The sequence below is a fragment of the Mustela nivalis genome, assembly GCF_964662115.1.
Source record: "Mustela nivalis genome assembly, chromosome: X".
NCBI lineage: Eukaryota > Metazoa > Chordata > Mammalia > Carnivora > Mustelidae > Mustela > Mustela nivalis.
In genome coordinates this window covers 129,050,233-129,073,207 of record NC_139040.1, presented here as the reverse complement: position 1 = coordinate 129,073,207, position 22,975 = coordinate 129,050,233, and the positions used below count along the sequence as shown (strand labels likewise).

The 22,975-nt window shown below is 49.1% G+C and overlaps 1 protein-coding gene across 7 annotated transcripts in view; it reads left to right on the top strand.

The window, feature by feature from the left end:
• LOC309856265 (steryl-sulfatase-like) overlaps positions 1 to 22,975 on the top strand; it is a 430,475-nt gene that overhangs the window by 93,392 nt on the left and 314,108 nt on the right. For all 7 annotated transcript variants that reach the window (XM_082717185.1, XM_082717186.1, XM_082717184.1 and 4 more), the window contains one exon: positions 17,211 to 17,348. In XM_082717185.1, the coding sequence (XP_082573311.1) occupies positions 17,211 to 17,348 (138 nt within the window). The remainder of the gene's footprint in view (positions 1 to 17,210; positions 17,349 to 22,975) is intronic.

Below are 22,975 nucleotides of genomic sequence, written 5' to 3'. Positions count from 1 at the left end.
GTGACTTACCCAAGCTCATGGAGGGGGCATATGACACCTGACCTGCTGTTAATCTGGTTTTGTGCTGTGCCGCTGTCCCCCACTCATCTAACTGAACTGCCCATGCAGATTGAGTTTGGAAAATTGACCCGTGAAAGAATGCAGGGACATCATTACTGTTGGGCTTTACTTATCCAGGATATGCTTAAGCCAGCTCTTTTTAAGTTTAAAAGCAAAGAAATAAACAGCAAACGACAATACTGATGGACTCACATAAAATTTAAATTTCTGGACGTCAAAAAAGATAAATCAAAATACTGGTAACAAGTCAGTTTAAAAGCACGTGTAGCAGCTACTACAGAGAAAATCCCTGAAATGTAGAAGGAACGTGTACAAAGGAATGGATTAAAAGATAAATACCAGGAAAGGGAGTTGTTTATGTCAACATCGTGCGTCCGATCACTACACACTTGGTAGCATTGAGCATTACGATTTCTGAAATGATAATAATGATGACAATAATCACCTCCCCTCCCCCCCAAAAAACCTTCAGTAATATGATGAATGACACAGGAAACCTGTTAAAATGACGTGTGCCGTGTTATATGGGGTCTTCAAGAAAGCAGACATTTCTCTTGGCTTTTTAAAAAATTGAACAAATAAAAAGCCTGTTGTCATTTATGCGGCAGAGTCAGCACATTTTCTTACGCCCCTAATCCCAGGGCGCCCTGGTGAAGAGCCAAGGCCGTCCAGTCTTCTCCAAGTTGCCGCTGCTAACCGTAGCGCTCAGTTTACTTACAAGGTCTATTTTAACGATTTAGCCCGTATCGGCTTTTTCTGAATCCCAAGGCTTCTCTGACACAATTATTAAAACTCAACTCAAGCAACAAATTGGATTTTATTTTCACACTGGTGCTTCTCGTCGTTGAAAATTCCCTTTTGGAATTTTTTCAGCAGACTTTAATTTGCTTGGGGGCGTGTGTGCGTGTGCGTGTGTGTGTGTGTGTGTGTGTACATGGAGTCCTCTGACCTCATGTGTCTCTTCAGGTGCATCTTAAATAGCACACTTTTTTGGCAGAGTTTGTTAAATCTGTTTAATTCAGTAACTTCCGTGGGATGCTAATTCCCCAAAGTGGAGATTGATTAAAATTTAAGAAAAGGCAACAAAACAAGGAACTCTACTAGCTTACCCCAGACTATCAAATCTTGTGTATAGCCTTAGCGTGGTACCTCAGCTCTGAATCAGATAAAAGACCGCTTCCAGTCCTGTCGCCGTAAGCCCTTCTTACCAAGATAATGATGACCTAGAGCCTGCCGACTGACAGTCTCTTCCCAGAACCTGTATTACAATACCCCTGCCCAGTGGACAGATTTTTTACTCCAGCAGGTCTAGCCAGGAGAGAAATGAAATCACTCCCAGAGAGCACTGTTTACCTGCATGCAGGATACCTAATGAGGTTGCAAAACCTTGAGGAAGACATCTAGGAAGTGAGACAATGCATACATTGTAAAGGGACGTCTAATACAGACCTACCTAGGTATAATTTTTTTCTCCACGGTCGCCAAACTGATTTAATCAAGAGATAGTATAAAGAAATCACATGCTTGATTTGCAAAGGTTTGCACTAAGCTTCGGGGCGTGTGCAAAAAAATTCAGGAAATGTGCCGTGGAGGTAGGTCAGAACACTTAATGTATATTTTTAAAATACAGAACTTCCTCTGTGTCATACATGGGATGTTGTTCCTAGTATATAATTTTATTTAAGTTCGTACACCTTCCAGATGTGAAGAAAAAAAAAAATAAATAAATGAATTTCGTGTACATGAAAATAAAATAATCCGGGCCAGGAGTTTCTGTGATTGTCACTTTCTGAGATGTGTTTGAGGACTCCCTTATGAGTGCTGGTTTGCAGGCCACAGCCAGCACGGGATGGCCCCGACCGACGTGGAATCTTGCTTCCCTCTGTGCTTCTGTGTGGGGACAGTTTTCTGTCCATGCAGGGGCTGCCCTGCGGCAGGACAAGCCAACAGCTGAGTCCTGGGTGCACAGAGCTCAGGAGGACAGCTTGGAGGTACCTGTCCATCCGCATCTCAGTTTTGCAACATGGCTTTGCCATCAGTATTTTTAGTCTAGATTGAATGTTGTCCTCATTGTGGTTGTTTTTCTAATTGCCAAAGGAATCGGACACGAGCAAAACCAAAGAACACAGACCCAAGTGGTGTTACAGACATGCCTTCCCCGTGATGGGCAGCTTCACAGACCATCTCAGACACAGAGTCTACTCCTTCTGTGTTGCCCATATTATATAATAAATTAAGACATGGTCCTATTATTAAGAGTGTGGTTTTTTTTTAAATATTTTATTTATTTATTTGACAGACAGAGATCACAAGTAGGCAGAGAAGCAGGCAGAGAGAGAGAGAGGAGGAAGCAGGCTCCCTGCTGAGCAGAGAGCCTGATGCGGGGCTCGATCCCAGGACCCTGGGATCATGACCTGAGCTGAAGGCAGAGGCTTTAACCCACTGAGCCACCCAGGTGCCCCTTATTAACAGTGTTTTATACAAACTCTCCACACAGGTTTTTGGGACCGTGGAGTTGCTACCAAGTTGTTGTTTTTCTGTTTCAGGTAGCACCATGGTGACGATTCTCTTCTGTTTATCTCTGTGAATTTGTGGGACGTTCCTGAAAGACAGGTTTCCCAGAATTAAAAGTGCTGAATCAAAGGGTCATAGAAAATTGAATTTTAGTAGGTACTGTCTGAAACCTGTTGTCTTTTTTAAACCTTTATAGGGGGACACACATTGGTGATGTGTGTGAATACTAATCTTCTCATAATATCAACAGCTCTAGATATTATGATTTGGAAAAGATGTATACTTTTCTATTTCTCAGGCGAAAACTGCTATTTCACCATTTCAGAGTCCCTTCCAGTTACACCTTTAGTTGAAACTATACATTTTCATGCCGTTATGTTTTTCCTTCTAAGAATTCCATTCTCATATCCCTTCAGTGCTTTTTATTGTGTTGTCTGTCATTTTTGTTATTGATTTCTATGGGCTCTTTACATAGGAAGGACATTAATAGTTTCCTTGTTGTATGTTACAATTTTTTTTCCTGCTTTTTTTGTCTTTTCATTTTATTTGTAGGCTCTTTTTCTGGTGAATTTCTGTGGTCAGATTTGAGTGCCTCTCCTTTGTGACTTTGGGGATTGCCGATGGGTTTTAAAAAGGCTTTTTCTGCCTACAAAGTTATGTATCTTTTCCCTTGTGTTTCCTTCAAATATGTGTTCGGTCTCATGATTTACAGTGAGGTATGTAAAGTATGGAAAGGAACAGGTGTGTGACCATTTGCTCGTTGTTCTAGCTGTTGGTTCCAGGTGGTCCGCGCTCCTGGCTAGCGTGGTTGTTGAGGAAGATGGATTGTGCTGTCCCAGTGCTGCACTTTGCCTCTGGGCAGCAGGCATCGGGTCAGGCTCTTCCTGCAAGGTGTGTGCAGAGTTGACACTAATGAGGCCCCCAAGGCCACTCTCAGCCTGGTCGGTGTCGACCAGCGGTCACGTCCCAAGGTGAGCAGCACCAGTTGGTTCATGAGGGAAGGTCTGCTCTGTGAGTGGGCGGTGCTGACGGTTCCTCCCTGGGTCATCACCAGTGGCTTTGGTGCTAAAGTACATGAGGGCACACAGGGGGGTCTGTTGACCCCTCCCCCCAGCACCTGTCCGCCGCAGGTGTTCTTGCTGTTCCTGGCTGGGACACAGACCCTTCGGATCACATCGAGATGTGGTTGTCCCCAAATGCCCCCAACAGGACATTGCTGCTGTGCTGCGTACCGTCTTCCCAGGCTGCAAGGGAAGCCTGGGGCATCCTGACCTCACTGGTGATCCCACTCGCGTCCCAGAGCTCCAGGTGTGCTCCCGGGACTCTGCGCGGCTGCCCCCTTGATGGGCTCTACTTGTAGTTCATCTATTTAGTTGTTTGACTTTCAAAGAGAGTTAGGGAGAGGGAGGAGGCAGAAACTAGCATGTGTCTGTCTCGTTTCCAGGATATTCAGTGGCCGGTGTTAAAGCCACATTAATGTTTGCCTTCAGCACGGGGAAGAGAATAATGAAGGATCATTAGAAGACATTTCTAGCATGTTCACGAACATATGATTTAATGAAAATTGAACAATTCGCGAGCTCGGTTCTTGCTTCCACCTAGTAAGGCGACTGGCCAAAGGCTGTTAGGGATGTGGACTGTTCCTGGATGTTGTGTTAAGTGGGTGGCTCAGGGTCATGGGTTCACGTCTCCCTCTGGCTCTTCCGGTTTCCTCCGTCATTCCAAATGTCCCATAGCCACACCGCTGCCAACTGCCCCCTGCCGTAACGACTCTGATCCTCCTGATGATAAACATCCTGGTCCTCACTCAGGACCACCTTCTGTCTCTGGGCATCAGGCCTCCATACTCATCTTCATTTGGTCTCCTGAGGACGGACCCTCGCTGGCCCATTTGGCCGATACGGATAGGAAGGCACGTGGGAGGGATGTGGTGTGCCCCGCAGGCTCTCACAGCCGAGAAGGGGCAAGGGTAGAATTCAGACCCAAGACCATGCGTTTGTGTCCTTGATGGTATTGAGCAGGACGCATGGCCTCGTGACGTGTGACTTGTGCATGTTTTGGCAGCCGCCGTGCTAGGAAAGGGTGGAGATTTGGGGCCTGAAGCTTGAGGTTCTGCTGCAACCCCGGGAGCCCCTGGCTGGAAGCCGGGGCAGATTATCATTCTCACTGTGCCTCTCTTTCCTCGTCTGTAAAATGGGGTTATACCATTGCCTGTGTTGCTGGATGTCTTGAAGCAGTCCCGGGATGTATGAAGACCTCTGCACGGTTTGCTATGATGGTGATGATGGCGGCTGCACACACAGCGCCCATCGACTCCCTCCTGTCTTTCTGTGCCTCGCTCGTGCCATTTCTCTAAGTAAACTTTCTAATAATGCTCATTTGCTGGAGGCAGAAGGCACGTGGCCATAGATGTCCCAGGACACGGTTTCATGGGATGGAGTCTTGCTACCCATCTGCTCGTGAGACAGCGGTGACCGCCACCTTTCCATGTCTCTGTCCTCCGAGATCACTGCGCCTGACTGTGTGCCTACAGTCTGTACGAGTGGCATCTCCAAGGAGCCCTGAGCAATGGGAATTCAGGTTTGCTCAGAGCCTGGTGGTTGCTCACCGTCTGCCTTCTGAGCGGACTGCTGGGCTCAGCCGCCGGACCCGCCTCTCTCAACACAGCACCGGAGCTCCGGGCTGGAGACGGTGACGGCTCAGGACTCTTGTTTCCTTAGGAACAAGGCATTTGGGGAGGACAGTTTCCTTATGACAGTGTGTACATTGTTTTATTTGCTCCCAAGCAGTGAGGAGAAAAGTAGCACGTTTCCATAAATGACTCCTTCTCGATCCAAAATAGATCTTTTCCACAGGGCACCGCCAACGCCATCGCTGCAGAGAGTTCCAATGGGGACAGAGATCTGTCCTTTCTGGACTTCCGTGGGTGCTTGCGAATTGCACACCCGATGTCCTTCTTCTCACGTCTCCAACTGTAGGCGGCGTGTCCATTGGCTTCTGACGTTTACCAGTCCCTGACGTCACAGAACGAGTCCTCAGTGACATTCAGCTGCGGAACACCTTGAGCCCGTTGCCGTGGCGAAGCGTCGCTTCTGCACCTGTGCACGTCTCCGGTTAACGGAAGTGCGTATCGAAGGAGCGCTGTTGTCATAACGTCGTTTCATTCCGAAGTAAGACAAGACTCGGGAGAGAACAAATACGACAACATTTTAAGGATTTTAACTTGAATCATTGGCAGGTGGAATTGCCTATCAGATACTTTTGTCGGCACTGCTGTGTGTTGCCACGTCTCTCCAGTAACAGCATCGTATAAATGCATTTATGCGTCTCAATTTTAGCAAGTAAACATGCCGTACTTTAGGCAGAACACAACCTACAGTCACTAAGTTTCTGTGACCATCTCTGAAGCCTCGAGGACTGACTTTGAGGAAAAAAACCCATTTCGCCTTGTTGACACAGCTTGACATTTAGGTTTTGTTTTCTGCTATCTTGCAGCTAAGCAGAGTGGAGGCCGAGAAGTCAAAGCACATTGTGATTTATTTTGACGTGGAAGGAATTAACGGTATTCGCACGTAGGGTGGTTGCCTCCGTCTCTGAAATGCTTTGTCGTTTTATGCACGGGGGTCTCTCTGGGCGGGCATCCCAGCTGGGGGCTGCTTCCGCACAAACCCAGCTCCAGCAAAAAGGAGCAGGTGCTGCTCAGGTGCCGTTGGCCCAGGACGGTTGCCGTCCACGAGGCAGAGGAATGACAAAGGGAATCTTTGGCCAGAATAGTGTGAAGGACACAGGGCAGCCACAGTGTTGGCGAGGACGGGCAGGATCCTCTCCAGACACTATGCGGTCCCCTGCCTCTGTGTTTGCAGGAGCTTTAATATCCTGCCGGGTTCCCCCCGGCCTGTCTCACCAGGAGACAAGAGATGCCCCAGCTGATGTGCCTCCACAGGTGACCTCTGCTTGCTTGGCCACAGCTTCCTTTTTCCGGACCTCACGTTGGAGTCCATGCCCGTGCCACGGCGGCTAGCCTCAGAAAGGCCGTTTCCTTATTCTCCCACGGAAACTATCTATTTTATGTGGAGGAGGGCTCTTCTTACCTTGCTGGTACCTGGATCTAGGTGGCCCTGGAAATGCACACCGTAGGCCAGGGCCATCTCTTCCCAGGTTCACTGTATGAAATGCCACTGGCCTGCTGTTTGTTGTTGGTTTTTTTTCTGCTCTGAGAGCAGCCATGGGAGAGGTCACAGAGCTTGCTTTTATTTTAGGGGGAAGGATGACATCTGCGTATGTGACTGTCAGCTCTGCAGATCTCATGGGCCCTCTGGAGGTCAGCTCTGCAAATCTTACTGGGCCTGTGGAGGTCAGCTCTGCAAATCTCGTTGGGCCTCTGGAGGTCAGCTCTGCAGATCCCATTGGCTTTCTGGAAGTCAGTTCTGCAAATCTCATTGGGTCTCTAGAGGTCAGCTCTGCAAATCTCGTTGGCTGTCTGTCCCTGTCTGCTCAGCAGGATGTGGCATCTGTGCACACGGGTGACCTCCTGGCATCTGAACGTGGAGCTCCTCGTGCCCACGGGATGTGAGTTCCTCAAACATGTTTATCAGGCTTTGCACTCAGCACGTTCTGAGGAGATAAAGGATAGAATTCCTACCAGAGAGCCAAATGCGGAGTAGTGTGTGGTTAAAGACAAAGACACATTGGGCCACCAGGGACATACGAGTGGAGCTGTTAAAGTTCGTTTCTGTCTGTTCCTCCACGACCGTCTGACCCATTTGCTCACGCATCAGACATGCTACGTCATCGCCGCCGTTGGTCCCAGACTCTGCCCTCACCTGCGTTCATTTTCATTGCTTTGTTCTTCCAGATTCACCCTCATCTTCACCAGGACATGCTTTTCTCCATTAACCGATTCTTGGTGGTGGGTGTGCTGCATGTAAGCACATCTGGGAAGCTGCACATAAATCACAGTATCAGAAAAACCCAGTGACAGGGCAGCAAGAGTAAAAGAAACGTGCATGGTGCACATCTTCCTTTCTCTCTCGTTCCTGTGTGGGTTTCCAGTAATGCTGCATGTGTAGCAAAGTACTCCATTGTGTGCAAAAAGCGGTTTTTGCAACCTTAGCCCAGGGGTGTTAAAAACTACAGAGTAGGAGATGGAGAAACACGGGGGAGGTCACCCGGGGAAGGACCAAGGCACGTCTGGCAATCCCCGCAAACATTCCGCTGTAATATTTAGTTGGAAATGCATTGTCTGGACTATTGATTCTGGTTCTCTAAATTAATTTAGCTCATAAATCATTAACCTCTGGATTTCATCAACTCTCTAGGAACGTTACCGTTTTTACAAAGCCCGAAGCTTAATTTTACGTTCCCAGGCTTGGACGGATATTATTTTACCTTGAATTTACATCTCAAATTAAAATGAATCGATTCTAATGCTGTTGGATACATCCTTTCCATAAACCGAGCAACATCATAAATTATCCAGGAAATCAAGTCCCAACTAATTCGAACGGGATTAGTAAAACATGTGGGCGCGTTTGATAATATGGACGTGAGCCGCCATCCCCTCCCCCCCCCCGTGCATGGAGGAGGAACGTTGGTTGAACAACAGCTGCTGGCCTGTGGAATCGTTTGGTGACACTCCGGTAACTCACTGAAGTGTTGCATGTGGGTTCATGAGTTTACGGGGAGGCGTTCTTCTCATGTGTCCTTTATAGGTGAGAAAGGGAGGTTTTGAGAGGGGACGTAGCCTGTGTGTAATCGCCCTGCCAGCCCGCCGACTCGCCGCCCCTCCTCCTCGGAGCCGGAGGGGAATCTGGGCTGTTGCGTTAGCTGGGGCGGGAGACGGCTTCTGTCCAGCTGTGCACTGTCTACGCAAGCCCGTGTGCAGGCTTTTGTAGGGTGCATTTCCAGCTCCTGGGTTCTAACACTCCACCGAGCCCCATGTTTTCACGTTTGCCCTGTATACCGTAAAGACATCTGCGTTCAAAACTGGACTCCCGATCCAGAAAACAGTAAGACGTCCGTGTGGGTCGTGCAGGACAGCAGTGTTTGGGGTAATGTTTCCTGCCCCTTCAGTTAACCATTTTAGCATGTTGAATTTGCTCGTTACTGTTTCTAGGCGTGGAAGGAGAAGAGGCACGAGGGCCCGGGATGGTGAGTTAGAGCAGTGTTTGGGTAACATTGCACTGCGTACCGCTGTGTTTACTTGAAAGGTGAGGTCAGAATTAGAGGTCAGGGGGAGATCTGAGACCTGTTGCTTTTAAATCAGGACCCAGCGAGGGCCTGTCCAGAGATCAGACAAGATGCCTCCCCCCGCAAGCTGCCTTCTGCCCGCTTGAATTCACGGCATCAATCAGCTCTCTGAGGTCATGTCTTCAGAGTACAGTCCACAGTGCCCCGTATGCTCAGGTAGTCAACAAATGTCCTTTTTTTCTTCTTGTTATTTCCCACATGTGGGAGACCTCTTTGCCTGGAGTGTACACACGATGCCTCGACATCACTGTGACCCCCAGTTTCCCGGGGCACAGCTTCCGTGCACTGTCTCCTAAACTCTGAGGTGACACATGGGCTTGACGGGGAGATCGCCAGCTCTTGGAAACAGTTCGTGGATGAGAAAAACGTCGGATGGAAAAGCGAACTTGAATTCACACCGTCTCTGAATATCGCGATGGCTACTGTAGCTTCCGTTTGAGATGGCCCGCGCTGGACCTCATGCCTTCCGGAAGAGCCCGTGTGCCCAGAGCCTCGGCAGGAACGGCGGAACTCTCCCCGGGAGCCTGAGCACTCAGAAGGAGACGCAAAGGTCACTTCGATGAGGGAGAAACACCAGGAGGGGAGCTCGGTGCCGTGTGAGCCCGCGTGCCCGGCAGGCCTGGAATGGGAGTTACGTGCCGGTGTAACGGAATTTCTGACTGTGTGCCTGTGGCTTTGGAGATGGTAGAACCCAATGCCAATAAACAAACAAACAAAACGCAACAGCAACATAAACCCCCGCTTGTAAAGTAACAGTGAGTGTGGGTGGTGTCCTTGAGCATCAGGAATGTTGATTGGACCCTGCATGCCATGAGGCAATGTCTGGAGAACCCCCAGGGCAGGTTCGGCCGGTGGCCGTTCAGAAGGGCAGAGCGCTGCCCCCAGCGCCCCCAAACCTTAGTGTCTAGCAGACAGGGACGTGCAGGAAGTACAACGGCCTGGCAGGTTCACGCGTGGGGAGGGCATTTGGTCCCTCGGAGCACTGCTTTTGCAGGCAGTTCTGCACCAGTGCTGAGAGACCCTGCTGCCCGGGTCCGCCGTGCCACTGTGATGTTTAGGACGCTAGGGAAGCATTGACCGAAAGCTCAAACTCGGAGTGGCTTCCTCTGAGTCACAGGCACGCCAGCTTTGGGCTTCCTCCCACACCCGTGTGTGATTGCTCTGAACAGCCGCGGGGACACTATTCTTCCGCGTGCCTTTGCCTCGTGGACGCAGGAGAACCCCGGTGAGCTCACGGGGGGTGAGAATGAGCTGAATAATAATTCAGATTATTTTCAGCAAATGCAATGCCCCGGGGTTGGGGGTGGGGGCGTGGCAGAAAAAAAAACCAGAGGTTACTGTTAACCCAAGAAGAGAGCAGAGTCGAGCCGCGAAACAGCCCAGATGGCGAGCGCAGGTGCGGGGGATAAATCACACATTACGGCTGTGATGAGGGCACAGACAGGCTTAATGGAGGAAATCACAACATTATCATAACAACCAGGTACCGCGCGAAATAAGGACGCATTTCCCGGAAAAGCGGAGCTCACACAGGAACTGACCGGAGGGAGACGTTCCAGCAAAAAGGGAGCCCAGGGTCATCTGTAGGAGAGCCACGTTGGAATCCTGGGCTTTTCCCCTTTGGTAACTCCCCTAAAAATCCCAAGTCTACGTTACTATGTTTCCTTCCTGAGTGTAAAGTTAGGTGTGAAATGGATACTGTATCCAAATCTCATGATGAAATCCCTAAATGTCAACCATCTCCTTTTATTACACATCAGCGTTTCTTAAACATTTAATCACACGTGCGCTTTCTTCGGAAAGTATGTCCTTTGCAGACGGACAGATGTCATGTAGGAGCGTTTCAGAAGTTCTGCAGGCCCCAGATGGACTGAATCACTCTTCCCGTTAGCGTGGTCCCCAGGGCGGTCAGTCGGCTCGTTAAAATTGGGAGAACGCCAGTGTGTGATGGGAATGTGCTGGGGAACCTGTGTTCTAAATACAAGGTCTCCCTTGTTAGTCTTCTTCCCCCAGAAGAAGGAAAAGCAAAATACCTACATGAATGCCTAGAGCAGCCTTGTTGGATGCCTTGGTGTCGCGTTGGCTTACCTCCCCGCAGCTCTTTGCAAAGTGATGAGCGATGTCTCCTCAATGTGTTTGGAGGGAACTTTTCATGTCCCCGTGGGAGATGTGAAAGTCCTCGACATGACTGAAGGGGGATCCCCATGTTCGTGGGTATGGTGAGTCTGATGGAGCGGAAATCAAACAAGATGCGGCGTTGGGTGCTTTTTACGATATTTTGCTTGCTTCTCCCTAAAAATACCCTCAGATGACAGAGGAGAAGTCTTACCAAAGGACGTCAGCTCTGCCCCCACAGCACAAAAGCCAGCCCATCGTATCCATATCTCTGGGGACGTGAGAGGGGAGATAAAGAATCCCATCTCTGGGATTTCATTTTTGCTCAGATACTTTTTTTTTTAATGTGTGAGCGTTTGGCCTTGGTTTTATGCTATAGATAACTCATAGGCTTTCCAACGTCCCATCTGCGAGATCTCTTGAGCTCCACGTCACAGAGACGATCAGAACCAAATTTTGGAAATCTTGACCATTTGTTCTGGAAGTACTAAGTCAAGTTTACCTGCGTTCAGCGGGCGCTGCTTCCCACTGGAGAGAGAGTAAATGTCTTTGCGCGTTGGCAGTTGTGTCCTGATATATGGGACGTGGGCTCTGCTTCTAATCCCACGTAAGCTAACAAAGAATTGCCTTTCTAGGGCCACTGACAGTCGGATTTCTCTGTGCCGGTCGGTAATAGGTTTGGGAGAGCGTGAGGACACAGGTTAAAGCTAGCTTTCTAGAACAACACCAAGCACGGCACATGCCCCACAGAGGGTCTGGGCCACCCTGACAGACTGTCGTTAGCGACTCTCATTTATTAATCTTCAGCTTCTAAACCCCCCCCCCCCCCGCCCGGGATCAGTTCAGTCCCACCATTAACCTGTTGATCAGATAAAACACTTCCTAAAATAGTTTTAGGGGCCCTTCTTTTGTTCCCTGGGGGTCATGTTGAGTTGGTGGAAATTTTCTTAATTATTCTTGTTGTCTGCTGCTTGAAACATTTTTTTCCCCCTTAATAAGAACGGTGCTTCCGAAGAGTTAAATGGTTATTTCACAGTATTTTGGTCCAATATTTTGTCTGGACCGACCTGCCTTGTAGGAGAAAAGACAAAGACAGAACAGCTGAAATCACAAGTCTTCAAGGAGGCGAGCCTGTTTTCTGACTCCATTGTAAGAACCAGGGTGACTTGATCAATCATAGCGTGACCAGTCTTGGTCTGTGTGGTTTGAAATTCCCCTCTTTTCTGTCTCCTGGCAACACTTTCACTATTGGACATCGTCCTCTCTGACTTAGAAGTTAAAAACCCCACTGAGCCCGCCGGGGACGGACGAGTCCAGCGAGGTCTCTCTTACACGAGCCAGGAGGCAGAGCCTGAACCCTTAGCTCCATGTGGAAGCCTCTCTCTTGGGCAGGATGTAGAACTGGCGTGTGCCTGGGGAAGCCTTCTCTGTCCTGCGTGGAGGGTCACTGTCTCATTCTCGACAGCAGTTTAACACTTGTTTGTGGAATGAACAAATGGAATTTGTTTGAAATTCTGTCGAAATTAGGCTTCTTCTGGAAGCCACATTCACACCCGGAGAAGGAAGGAGCCACATCTGTACATTTTCCAAATTGTGTCCTTCTGGTTTACTTACAAAACCCGGGTCTGAAGTTCTTGCTTTTTGGTAAGCTGGGTCTTGTTGTCCCCAGTTAACTAGCCAAGTGTTCCCGAAATGGCTTATTTTCTGTATGTGTTTCGTGCAGGGAACCATGTGAGAAAGGTTTGGAAACAACACATTTCATTTATCAGCTATCCTACAGCCCACCGTCGGTCATTTGAAACTATCATCCCGTATGAATTGGTATTATTATACCTTGAGAACCTTGCTGAAAAATAATATTTGTGGACCTCTGACTTGCGGCACGGTGCTCTGAAAGCAAGAATAATACACCAGCATTTGTTCTCACGGGAGATTTCCGTTCAGCGTTTTTAGAAGAGAAATATGTTAGACCGTTACGGGATCAATCTTATGAAAACTTAAACAGTTCATGGGCTTGGGGTTTTACAAATGAGATTCTGACCTAAGACCTAAACTGCATGGGATCCAGAGTGCATCTTTTGGGGAAGAGAGAACTCAAAGGAAATCAGAAAGCTGACAGTTTCTGCACACATTTGGCCAACTAGTCCTTTGTTTGCCGATGCGTGATGGGCTCAGCTAGATTCTCTTGTATTCATCCGAGCCCAGCTGTAGCAGGGCACTTTTGATGAAAAAAATGAAGTCATCACTGTAGGCAACGGATGAGAAAAATTGACGGGGACAGAGTGAATATCTTATTATGGTTATTGGGAATACTGGGGTTTGGAAGAAATCCCGGGGGGGTAGGAATGTTGGCATGCGGAAAGATATAATATGTATTTCATAGAAGGAGTCTCGGTCGCAAGTACAACTGTAGGTTCATCTGGAGATGGAAAGGGCCTGCCGGGGACATGGAAAACCGGCGTTGCAGCGAGCTCGAACCAAGAACACCGGTCTCCCGGAGGCTCTGAGGGCCTGGACCAGTCGCCCAGGCCCCCGCCCTCCGCACGCAGCCTGTGCTGCCCAGGTGCTTCCTGACGCGTGTTGGGTACGTGGATGAGGAGTCTTGGATGGAGACGTTGCATCTGAAAAGGCACTTTTTCAGAACGTAGCTGGCAGTTTTTTTCAGCAGTTTTCAGTTTGCAGGAACCTTGAGTCGTAGGTCCTGTTTTCCTTTTCTCCCTTTCTTTTGCACGGGTCCCCTTAGAATATCGTGAATTGGTCGGGTGCATGGGGTGCCCTCCAGCCGACGCAGATGCTTATTGTTGACTAGACGTCAGACTTTCTAGAAGGATTCACTGTTGGAGTCCTGCATTCTGTGGGTTTGGGCTGCGGAGTAATGACATGTACCCATCATCATGGGTGTCTTGTCTTTTTTTTTTTTTTTAATTTTTTTTTTCTTTTTTGTATTTATCAGAGAGAGAGAGGGAGAGAGAGCGAGCACAGGCAGACAGAGAGGCAGGCAGAGGCAGGCGGAGAAGCAGGCTCCCTGCTGAGCAAGGAACCCGATGTGGGACTTGATCCCAGGACGCTGGGATCATGACCCGAGCTGAAGGCAGAGGCTTTAACCCACTGAGCCACCCAGGCGTCCCATGGGTGTCGTTCTGTTGCCAGATGCCTCGGTTTTTTTTTTGAGCAGCATAACATGCCATTGTCTGGTAGACTATGCTTCATCGAGACTGCTACTAAAGGACATCTTGGTTGTTTTCAAGATTTTCATAGTAATACATAAAACTGCTGTCAAATAGGTGTGTGCAGGCTTTGTGTCCATACAGATCATCCCAGATGGCACAGTTTTTTTGAAAAAAATCATGCTAAGTTCCTTCTCAATCTATGGAAGGTGAACTCTGTTCGAAATGGAGGTGCACAGTGGCACAGCTTTTGCAAACTAATAATGACAACACAAGGAAGTAAAATCTTCAGTCGTCTGCTAACGGATAAGTCCGTGTTCTTTTTTTTTTTTTTTTTTTAAGATTTATTTATTTATTTGACAGACAGAGAGAGATCACAAGTAGGCAGACAGGCAGGCAGAGAGAGAGAGGAGGAAGCAGACTTGTGGCTGAGCAGAGATCCCGATGCGGGGCTCGATCCCAGCACCCTGAGATCATGACCCGAGCCGAAGGCAGAGGATTTAACCCACTGAGCCACCCAGGTGCCCCAGTCCATGTTCTTTGACTCTGAAATTGCTGTATGAGTCCAAAGGGGCATTTTCCCTTCAAAGTGTTCAGCGGGGTTATATTCTTCTTCGTGCGTCAACTCATTGAACGAATTACCATATTCGGAACGATATAATGACATAGAATGATAATTCAGCAGAAATTAGTGTTCGCGTCCGATGTCCCCAAGCATGTAGGTGATTTGCTTTGCTGTACTAACACCACAGTCAGTGTCTGCCTGATCCTGATTTACCCTGGGACACAAATCCAAAACAGCCCTCATGCATCTGATTCCTTGGTTCCGAGTGTGACATTTATGTATATGGTGTGGCTTCTGGGATGTTTATTCTAGGAGGTAAAAATTTGAAGACTGAACATACCATAACTTGTAGCATTTGCCGTCAAATAGCAAAAAATTTGTTTTGTAACAGATTTCTCGGGTTCTGCGTTGGCTTTGGGAACCATCTGTGCCTCCTCCATGGAAAGCTGACTCTGCAGCCTCTGCCCTCCATTTCTGGACCACCGAGGTGAAGGGGCAGCCCCAAAGCAGAGGGCCTGTGCCCACTGGGGCACGACCTGTGTGCCGGGTCGCATGTGCTCATATTCAGTTATTCCTGGTGCAAGGGATTTCTGCCGTCCTTATAAAATTTCAATGGCTCTGCTGATCCTGAAGCCATGAGACAGGTCCCCTGCCCTCAATTTGGTTCCCAGATCTCGACTAAGGATGCCACACTAACAGCAAGAGGCGATGAAAAAAAAAAATTAAAAAGGTTAATTACGCCCATGATGAGGCTTTCTTGGAGGGGAGCAAGGTTGTGCCCCGGCTGGTCTGAAAATAGCTTGAGAGGGATGAGAAAAGAGAATGATTGACCTTTCACGGTGGGAAGAGGTCCGGGTCGGGCGGAGCATTTCAGCAGGGGCTGCCATAGCTTGAATGTCCCCACAGCACTGCCGGGGACAGCACCCAAGCTTTCTTCTTAGCTCCCTGGGCGCGCGTCGAATAAGGACTGGCCAGGCTTACGAGCTCTTCCCAGTCAAACATCAGAAGTGGAGTCAGACCGTAATACCGCAGTCAGAGTCCAAGTGCATGCGTTAACTTACGAAGTTAAGCTGGAGTGTACGGCTCTCTGTGGAGATCACAGATGGGGTTCCTCTACTTTGACCGTCTTTTACTGCTGATGTGACTGCCGACCACAGCGTCCTAATCGGACAGGCCGTATTTCAGCCCCTTCTGTCTCCAAGCAGCTTCTGTTTCTTTCTCATGGAAAATGTAGACATAAACAGGAGTAGGCAGAAAAGTACAGTAAACTTGCACGCATCCCTCATGTGCATGGAACAGCCGTGAAGTCATGCCTACCCTTGTTTAGTCTGTACCCCAGCCTTCCTTCCCTTTGTCCTGTATGAATTTGAAGAGAAGCAGCTGTCCTAGCATTTTGTCCAGGAGAATTTCAGTAGGCATCTCTACCTTCCCCTCTTGTAGAATTGCATCGAGCCCATCCGCTTAAGTATGTAAGGTTTGTGGGTCTGGCCTTTGGAAGCAGTTTTAACCCTTATCTGGGCTTTTCAACGTCCTAACTTAGTGTGAGCTTCAGCAGGTCACAGTCCTTACAGAGCCCTGTAGTTCCCATCGGAGAAGGGGAGCCTACAGCGTTTACTCCTAGGGTTTCAGGTGTTCTGAATAAGAGAGTGTGTCATAAAGGGGTTCGAGAGCAAAGAGCAAAGAGTAGGTGGTCCCTGTTGCTCTTACTGCTTTGGTCAGAACTGTGGTTCTGTTGAAGCGTTGCTGTGGGGGCGTGGTAGTGTATGATCTCTGGTGTGGGGAGGACGATGAGGACAAGAAAAAGGAAAGTGTAAGGAACACTGGTACTCGGAATGGATAGTTCTACTGTATCTACGAGTATCTACTGCAGTTATCAAAAGAGGGCGTTCATCATACAATATTTATAGACATCTTTGTTCATATAAGAACGTTGGGGCACTTGGGTGGCAGAATTGGTCAAGTGTCTGACTCTTGGTTTCGGCTCAGGTCGTGATCTCAGGGGTGAGATGGGGCCCAGCGTCAAGCTCTGTGCTTCCCGTGGAGTCCATTTGGGATTCTCTCCCTCCCTCTTCCCCGTTCCCCGACCCCCACTTTCTCTCACTGTCTCTCAAAAATAAATAAGTAAATCATTGAAAAATAGAAGAACATTGATGGTTTGGTGTTCTGCACAGACTACGAGCAATTGGTACATTTCTTTATGTCCTGAAGACCGTCACACCTTCCGCTCAGCAGGGCATGACCTCAGGGCCTGGTGCTTCCAGAATGCTTTCTCGTGTCTCTGTACAGAACCACTGCATGGTGCCTAGAGTTTCACATGATGGTTATAGGTGACACTGGTTCAGTGACTAGACCTTCTGAGAACCCTGCCGCAGGTGGGCCTTCTGATTGCATGGCGTCCCCCAATGGGATGAGTGTGGGACCGCTGCCGCGCGTACGGGAGAATCCCCTTCCCATCTTCAGAGGAGCGGATGACAGCAAGTGATCTCCTTTTCTTGTGTAAAAATGAAACTGTGTAAAAATGGAACATTTCTCTCCTTTAGGGCAGATCTTGGATGTCCTGGAGGAGTTGAAACTGGCTAATAACACACTCGTCTACTTCACGTCGGACCAAGGAGCCCACGTGGAGGAGGTGAGCACCAAGGGAGAAGTCCACGGAGGCAGTAACGGCATCTATAAAGGTGAGGAATCTGTGAAGGCGGGAAGCGCCAATGTCGGCCAGCTCTGGCTTCCCAGCTCACAGGTTGGGCGCCTTTGCTTGGACCTTTGAGCTTTGACATTGTCGGCTCCTTTCCGATATACGGACTTTACTGCACTGCAGGCACTGAACAGGAAAGTGACCAGGTCCCGTTTCCATTATGGTCCCCACGGAGGTTAAAAGCACAAGTTCTCGGGGTGCCTGGGTGGCTCAGTTGTTTAGGCAACTGTCTTCGGCTCAGGTCATGATCCCAGGGTCCTAGGATCAAACCCCATGTCGGGCTCCTTGCTTGGCAAGGTGCCTGCTTCTCCCTCTCCCTCTGCCTGCTGCTCTGCCTGCTTGTGCTCTCTCTCACTCTCTGTCAAATAAATAAATAAAATTTAAAAAAAAAAAAAAAGCACAAGTTCTCAGCTGAGACATTAGAATGAGGGCATTTTCTCTTACAGTAAATGCAGCCTCTCTACTGGATAGCTGGTTAAAACAATAAGCTCGTGTATTAGTTCCCTGTTGCTGCTATAACAAAATAACACAGACTTCCGGCTTAACACAGTTTCTTAAAGTTACTCTTCTGGAGGTCCAAAGTCTGAGATGGGTCTCACTGGTCTAAAATCAGGGTGACAGCAGGGCTGTGTCTTTCTGCGGGCTCTGGGGAAGCATCTGTTGTCTTGTCTCCTCCAGCTTCCGGAGGCCACCTGTGTTCTTTGGCTAATGACCGCTTCTTGCATCTTTAAAGCCAACAATGGAAAAATCTCCAGACCTCCCTTCCTCTCTCTCTGACCTCTGATTCCATAAGGCCATCTCCTTCACTCGCTCACTGTGACAGATGGTTCCTGAAGGACCGCTGTGTTTCTCTTTGTCCCATCCAGATCGTGCAACTGATCCTCCCATCTCAGGATGCTCATCACCTCCGCAGGCTTCCTTTTGTTGTGGACGGTCGCATCGGCCCTGGTTCTGGGGAATGAGAATGTGCCCCTCTTTGGGGGATGATGATTCTCCCCACCTGGGTGTGCAGGGGTGTTTTGGCCTCATGCCTCATTCCTGACACAGCCTCAGATAAGCCACCACCGTGACCAGTCACACTACTCACTGGGAATATGAGCTAATCCAAAGTAGACCCAACCCAGCTGCTGACCTCCAGATGGCTGGTAGCGTGCACATCTGTCTTGGTGAAGTCAAGATATACCTGTCTCATTTAGATAAAATGTGACTCTTTTCACAGACTTAGAGGAGAGGCCCAAAGGGGCATATCCGTGCTAAGGGTTAGGACACTCCCCTGAATCTGTGGTGGGTGTGGATTTTTGGTCGGTAGGACAGGTTGAGTGGAGGTGACCGTGGTGAACCATCATGTCCCAGCGGGTGGGGACCACCTCCATCAGACGACACGGGAAAGCAGGTGACTAAAATTTCCCTAATGTAAGGTGAAACAGTCTCTTATATGGGTGTATCAAAGATTCCCAGGGATGCTGGGAATCTGAGTTGATGTCCAAAGATATAAAAGGATAATAAGTAGGATGCTTGGGTCCATTAATTGGTTCGGAAATATTGATGTGGCTGTGCATCGGGCCCTGGGCTTGAGGCATCAATAAATATAAAACCTGGTCTGTGCCCTGAAGGAACTCAGGGTTTGCTCGTGGCTGGCTGGGTGCGTAGCGGGAAGCCTAGACCACAGAATTTAGGAAGGGCGTTAGTATTTAGGCACAAGAAATAGTGGTGTGTCCAGCCAGGAGAGCATCAGGAGGCCCTGGGACCCTGGAAATGTTTGCCAAGTTGGCAAGGCTGGAGGGAGTTAGCCACAAGAGCGTGCCTCCTGTCTTGTTCTGCTTTTAGCTCTGCCAGCGTTCACGCACTCTGGTCCTGGGTGTGCAAAGAAGCTGGACACGGCTGTATCACAGACAGCGAGGCAGAGAGGCGGGGAGGGGAAGTGTGTCATCTGTCCCAAACGTGCACACCTTGCACTTCTGTTTACCCCTCTCTGCGTGTGTCTGCCATCCTCTTCTGAGGCCTTGGGGTCAGGGACACTGTTTCCACATTCAGTTCCCTGGAACCCCAGACAGAAGGATCCCTGCTGAGTGCTGGTCAGGTTGACCCTCAGAGGATGTGCACGCCTCTCCTTTGCCTGCCCCTGTTGGCTCACCAGGGCCCGGCCCCCAAATGCTGTTGGACGTGGGTCAGGTGGACGGACCACTCGGTTTCATCAGCCCAGGATTGACCGGCCCCAGTAGCCAAGCTTTCGGCCAACCCCCCTCCTGCCCCCTCCTTCCATCGTGTCATTTTAGTGTAGGGAGAAGTGGAAACGTGGATTCCTATATGTTAAGATTAGGTGTATGGCCGGATGTGGGTGAGGTCGTGGCCTCTGTGGACAGAGTTTTTGTACCTTATTTAGTGACGACAGCGTCTCTCAAGGTGGACTTACAGGTTGTGCCTCGTGCTCACGTCCAGCCTTTCATTCACTCTTCCCCCAAAGGACATTCCAAAGTAGGTTAACAGCTGCCAGTGAGACACAGGAATGCGTGGATACAATACTTTGTATCCAATACTTTGGATACAAAGTAATCCGTGATTTCAGAAAGTCACATACATGAGGGCTTAGAGCCTCCATTCACAAAGATGACCAGAGGGCCAGCGGTGGATGGATCTCGGAATGCGGTATACATGAGAAGGAAAATCCAATTAGCATTTGACTACGATGCTTGACTCTCTTGAAGGCATCAGTGGGGTCGGTCAGAAAGAGAATGTCAAGGGTCCGGAAGGACGGTCCCAAACCAAGGTCATCGCAGAGCCCGAACAGCACGTCAGGAGCCTCTGCCCGATTTTCTTTTTTTGGAAGAACCCTATTGGGCGTGTGAGCAGTGTTTCGCTATTTTACTTGAGTGCTGGAAATACCTCTAGTACGTGACACTGTATTAATATCTCTGTAGCTAAGCATTATCCCTTTGTCACATTGAGTTGGAGTCAAGCTCACAGCGCAACATTGTTAAAATATGCTGCCCCGAAAGGAAGCTGTGGTTTCCTTCCAGCGGTCGGAGACGATCCGGAGACTCTGGTCGATGTCACGTCTCGTTTTGTAGAGCTGGAAACCCCAGCACCCTTGGACACAGAGGACTCACGCTGTTGAAACTCGCTGGTCAAAAGAGCATCTTTTTTTCTGAGCGGTTAATGATTTTTAGTCTTAATCCAGACCTCTCAGGAAGATCGTTAGTGTGTGGGCAAGTGCTTCTACCATTTTACCCAGGCACATCTACGTCCCTGACGAAGTCTGCGGGTGAGTTGGATAGAATGGATACACTTAAATCATCCTTCTCTAGAATTCAACCCCATCTTCTTTTTAATCATAGGGACAGGAGATCCCTGCGGTCGTCTTCATGTTAAAGAAAAAATAATATGATACAGGTGAGGGAATTGTGACACCATTAATGCTTTCTCTCATGTTTTTTAAAAAATTTAAACATTTAGGAAATGTGTCTGCAGTCAGCATGAATCTCCTGACTGAATTTAGAGAAGGGTAAACCGAGTTGGTCAAAGGCTGTGATGTCAAAGGAAATTGAACGATAGAAGTAGGGTCCAGTGTGGGTTTTGAATACGACGCTAGTGAAATCGTAGCAGTCTTGGAAGCGTCTTCATCCTAACAGCTCCCGATACACGGACTTCTGAGAGCCTCCTAAATCCATTTTCCTCTGACGGTCCACATGTTCTCAATGATTGGGTCGGCCGTATACACCTAGCCATATTCACCTAGTAACAATCCGCTTCCCTCCTGAGATTTCAGGAAGCGTGGGCTCCGTTAGTGTTTCTGCTTAATCTGACAGGGTTCCCATACTGAGCTGTTAGGATTTTTGCCAAGAGCAAGATAAATAAGTGATCAACAAAAATGCCAGAACGTTTACATTGGCCTGTGACCAACGTATAGCAGTTAAATGTAAGGATTCCAGCAGGGCTGTTGAAGTATTAAAAATGTGCACATTGCTCATTTGAGAGTGGGGATTAGGAATCAGGGCTTTGAAGGAACAGAGGATTTACGATCTCTGTGCGAATTTGTACTGTCTCTGGGACACAGAGGTCATGGCTCTCCCGTTTGTGAACCTGCACCCTGGGAAAGGGTTGGGTCTGTGGTGAAGTAATCCTCACAAGGCTGTCTTGCTTCTGCACCCTCACCGGGACCAGGGCTCAAGACAATCGTCCCATAAACAGGGGTTCTCTTGTGGAGGGAGCAGCTGGCCCCAGGCTACGTCACCTGGTGTCTAAGTCAACATCTGAAGCCCACAGAGCCCTTCTTGTAGTGATAGGCGTAAGCAAAGTCTTGGAACCCAGATTTCGCTTTTCCTCCTCCACTGGCCTGCCTCTCCAAGGTGGAGACCTCTGGGGCTCTTTCCTGAATTCCCTCACTTCCTTACTTACACACTCACACTCTATGATCGCATCCAAAGGCATGACCTCAAGTGCCATTTGGAGTGCTGGTGACCCCCACAGCCAGCCTTGACCCTGGCTGGGAACCCCGGACTCCTCCATCTGGCTGCCCGCATGACGTGGGATATGGGTGACGTGGGACAGGATGTAGACACATCCTAACGAGCAACTCTGCTCTAGAGATCTCCTTCCCCAAGACCACGTGTCTCATGGGCTAACCCCTCTCATTGATTTGGACCTGTCTTCACTCAGTGATCCAACCCCCTGGGTTCTTGGAACTCCCAAAGCCTCTTTCTGTGACCTTCTCTGTACCTCAGACTCCAACAGCATGTCCTGTAAACTTAATCTTCTAAGCATACCTGCCATCGACCCCGTTGTCTCACTGCCAACCATTACAGCCTCCTCCAGGCCAGCAGCACCGCCTGGTCATTGGCCCAGATGGTCTGCCGGGTGCTTCTTTGTTGTCGATTCCCTCTCCCCCCGGCACTGGCTGAACTTTAGTACGTGTGCACGGTCACTGTACTGTGTTGCGTCTCCTAGGGCGGCCACAAAGTGGATGGCTTCCAAGCAGCGAGTTACTCTCTCTCTCTCTCACTTCCGGACGCCAGAAGTCCTAAATCAGGGCTCAGCGGGACCATGCTCCTTCTGAAGGCTTTATTGGAGAATCTCTCCTTGCCTTCTGGTGGTCTCTGGCAGGCTTTGGCTTTCCTTTGCCTGTGGACACATCACTCCAATCTCTGCCTTCTCTGTTTGTTGAGGCTTTTCCTCCTTTCTTAAAACACTCTATCCCCACGCTCAGAGCAAAGTGTGAAGTCTGCATCTTGATGATACACAGCACTGACATGACCCAGAGCTGCTTTATCTTCCTCGGGACTTTCTGGTTTTTTTCTGGGGTCCCCCAAGATTTTAAGCTTGTTTCCACCTTAGGGCCTTTCCACTGGCAGTTCCTTCTGCGGGAGGCTCATCTCTTGGTCTTTACATGGATTGGGTCATTCATCCCCATGATGCCTCTGTGAGACCCCTCTGGGTCCCTCAGCCAGAACCCAGCACACCTCCTTAGTATACTTGATTGCGTGTCTGGTATGCTGTCTGTTTATGATTTATGTGCTCGTGATCTGTCTCCCTCCTTATAAGGTAGATCCCATGGGAGCGGAGATCTGGGGTGCCTTATTCACGTGTCTGTGTCTTTGCTGCAATAAGCACCTG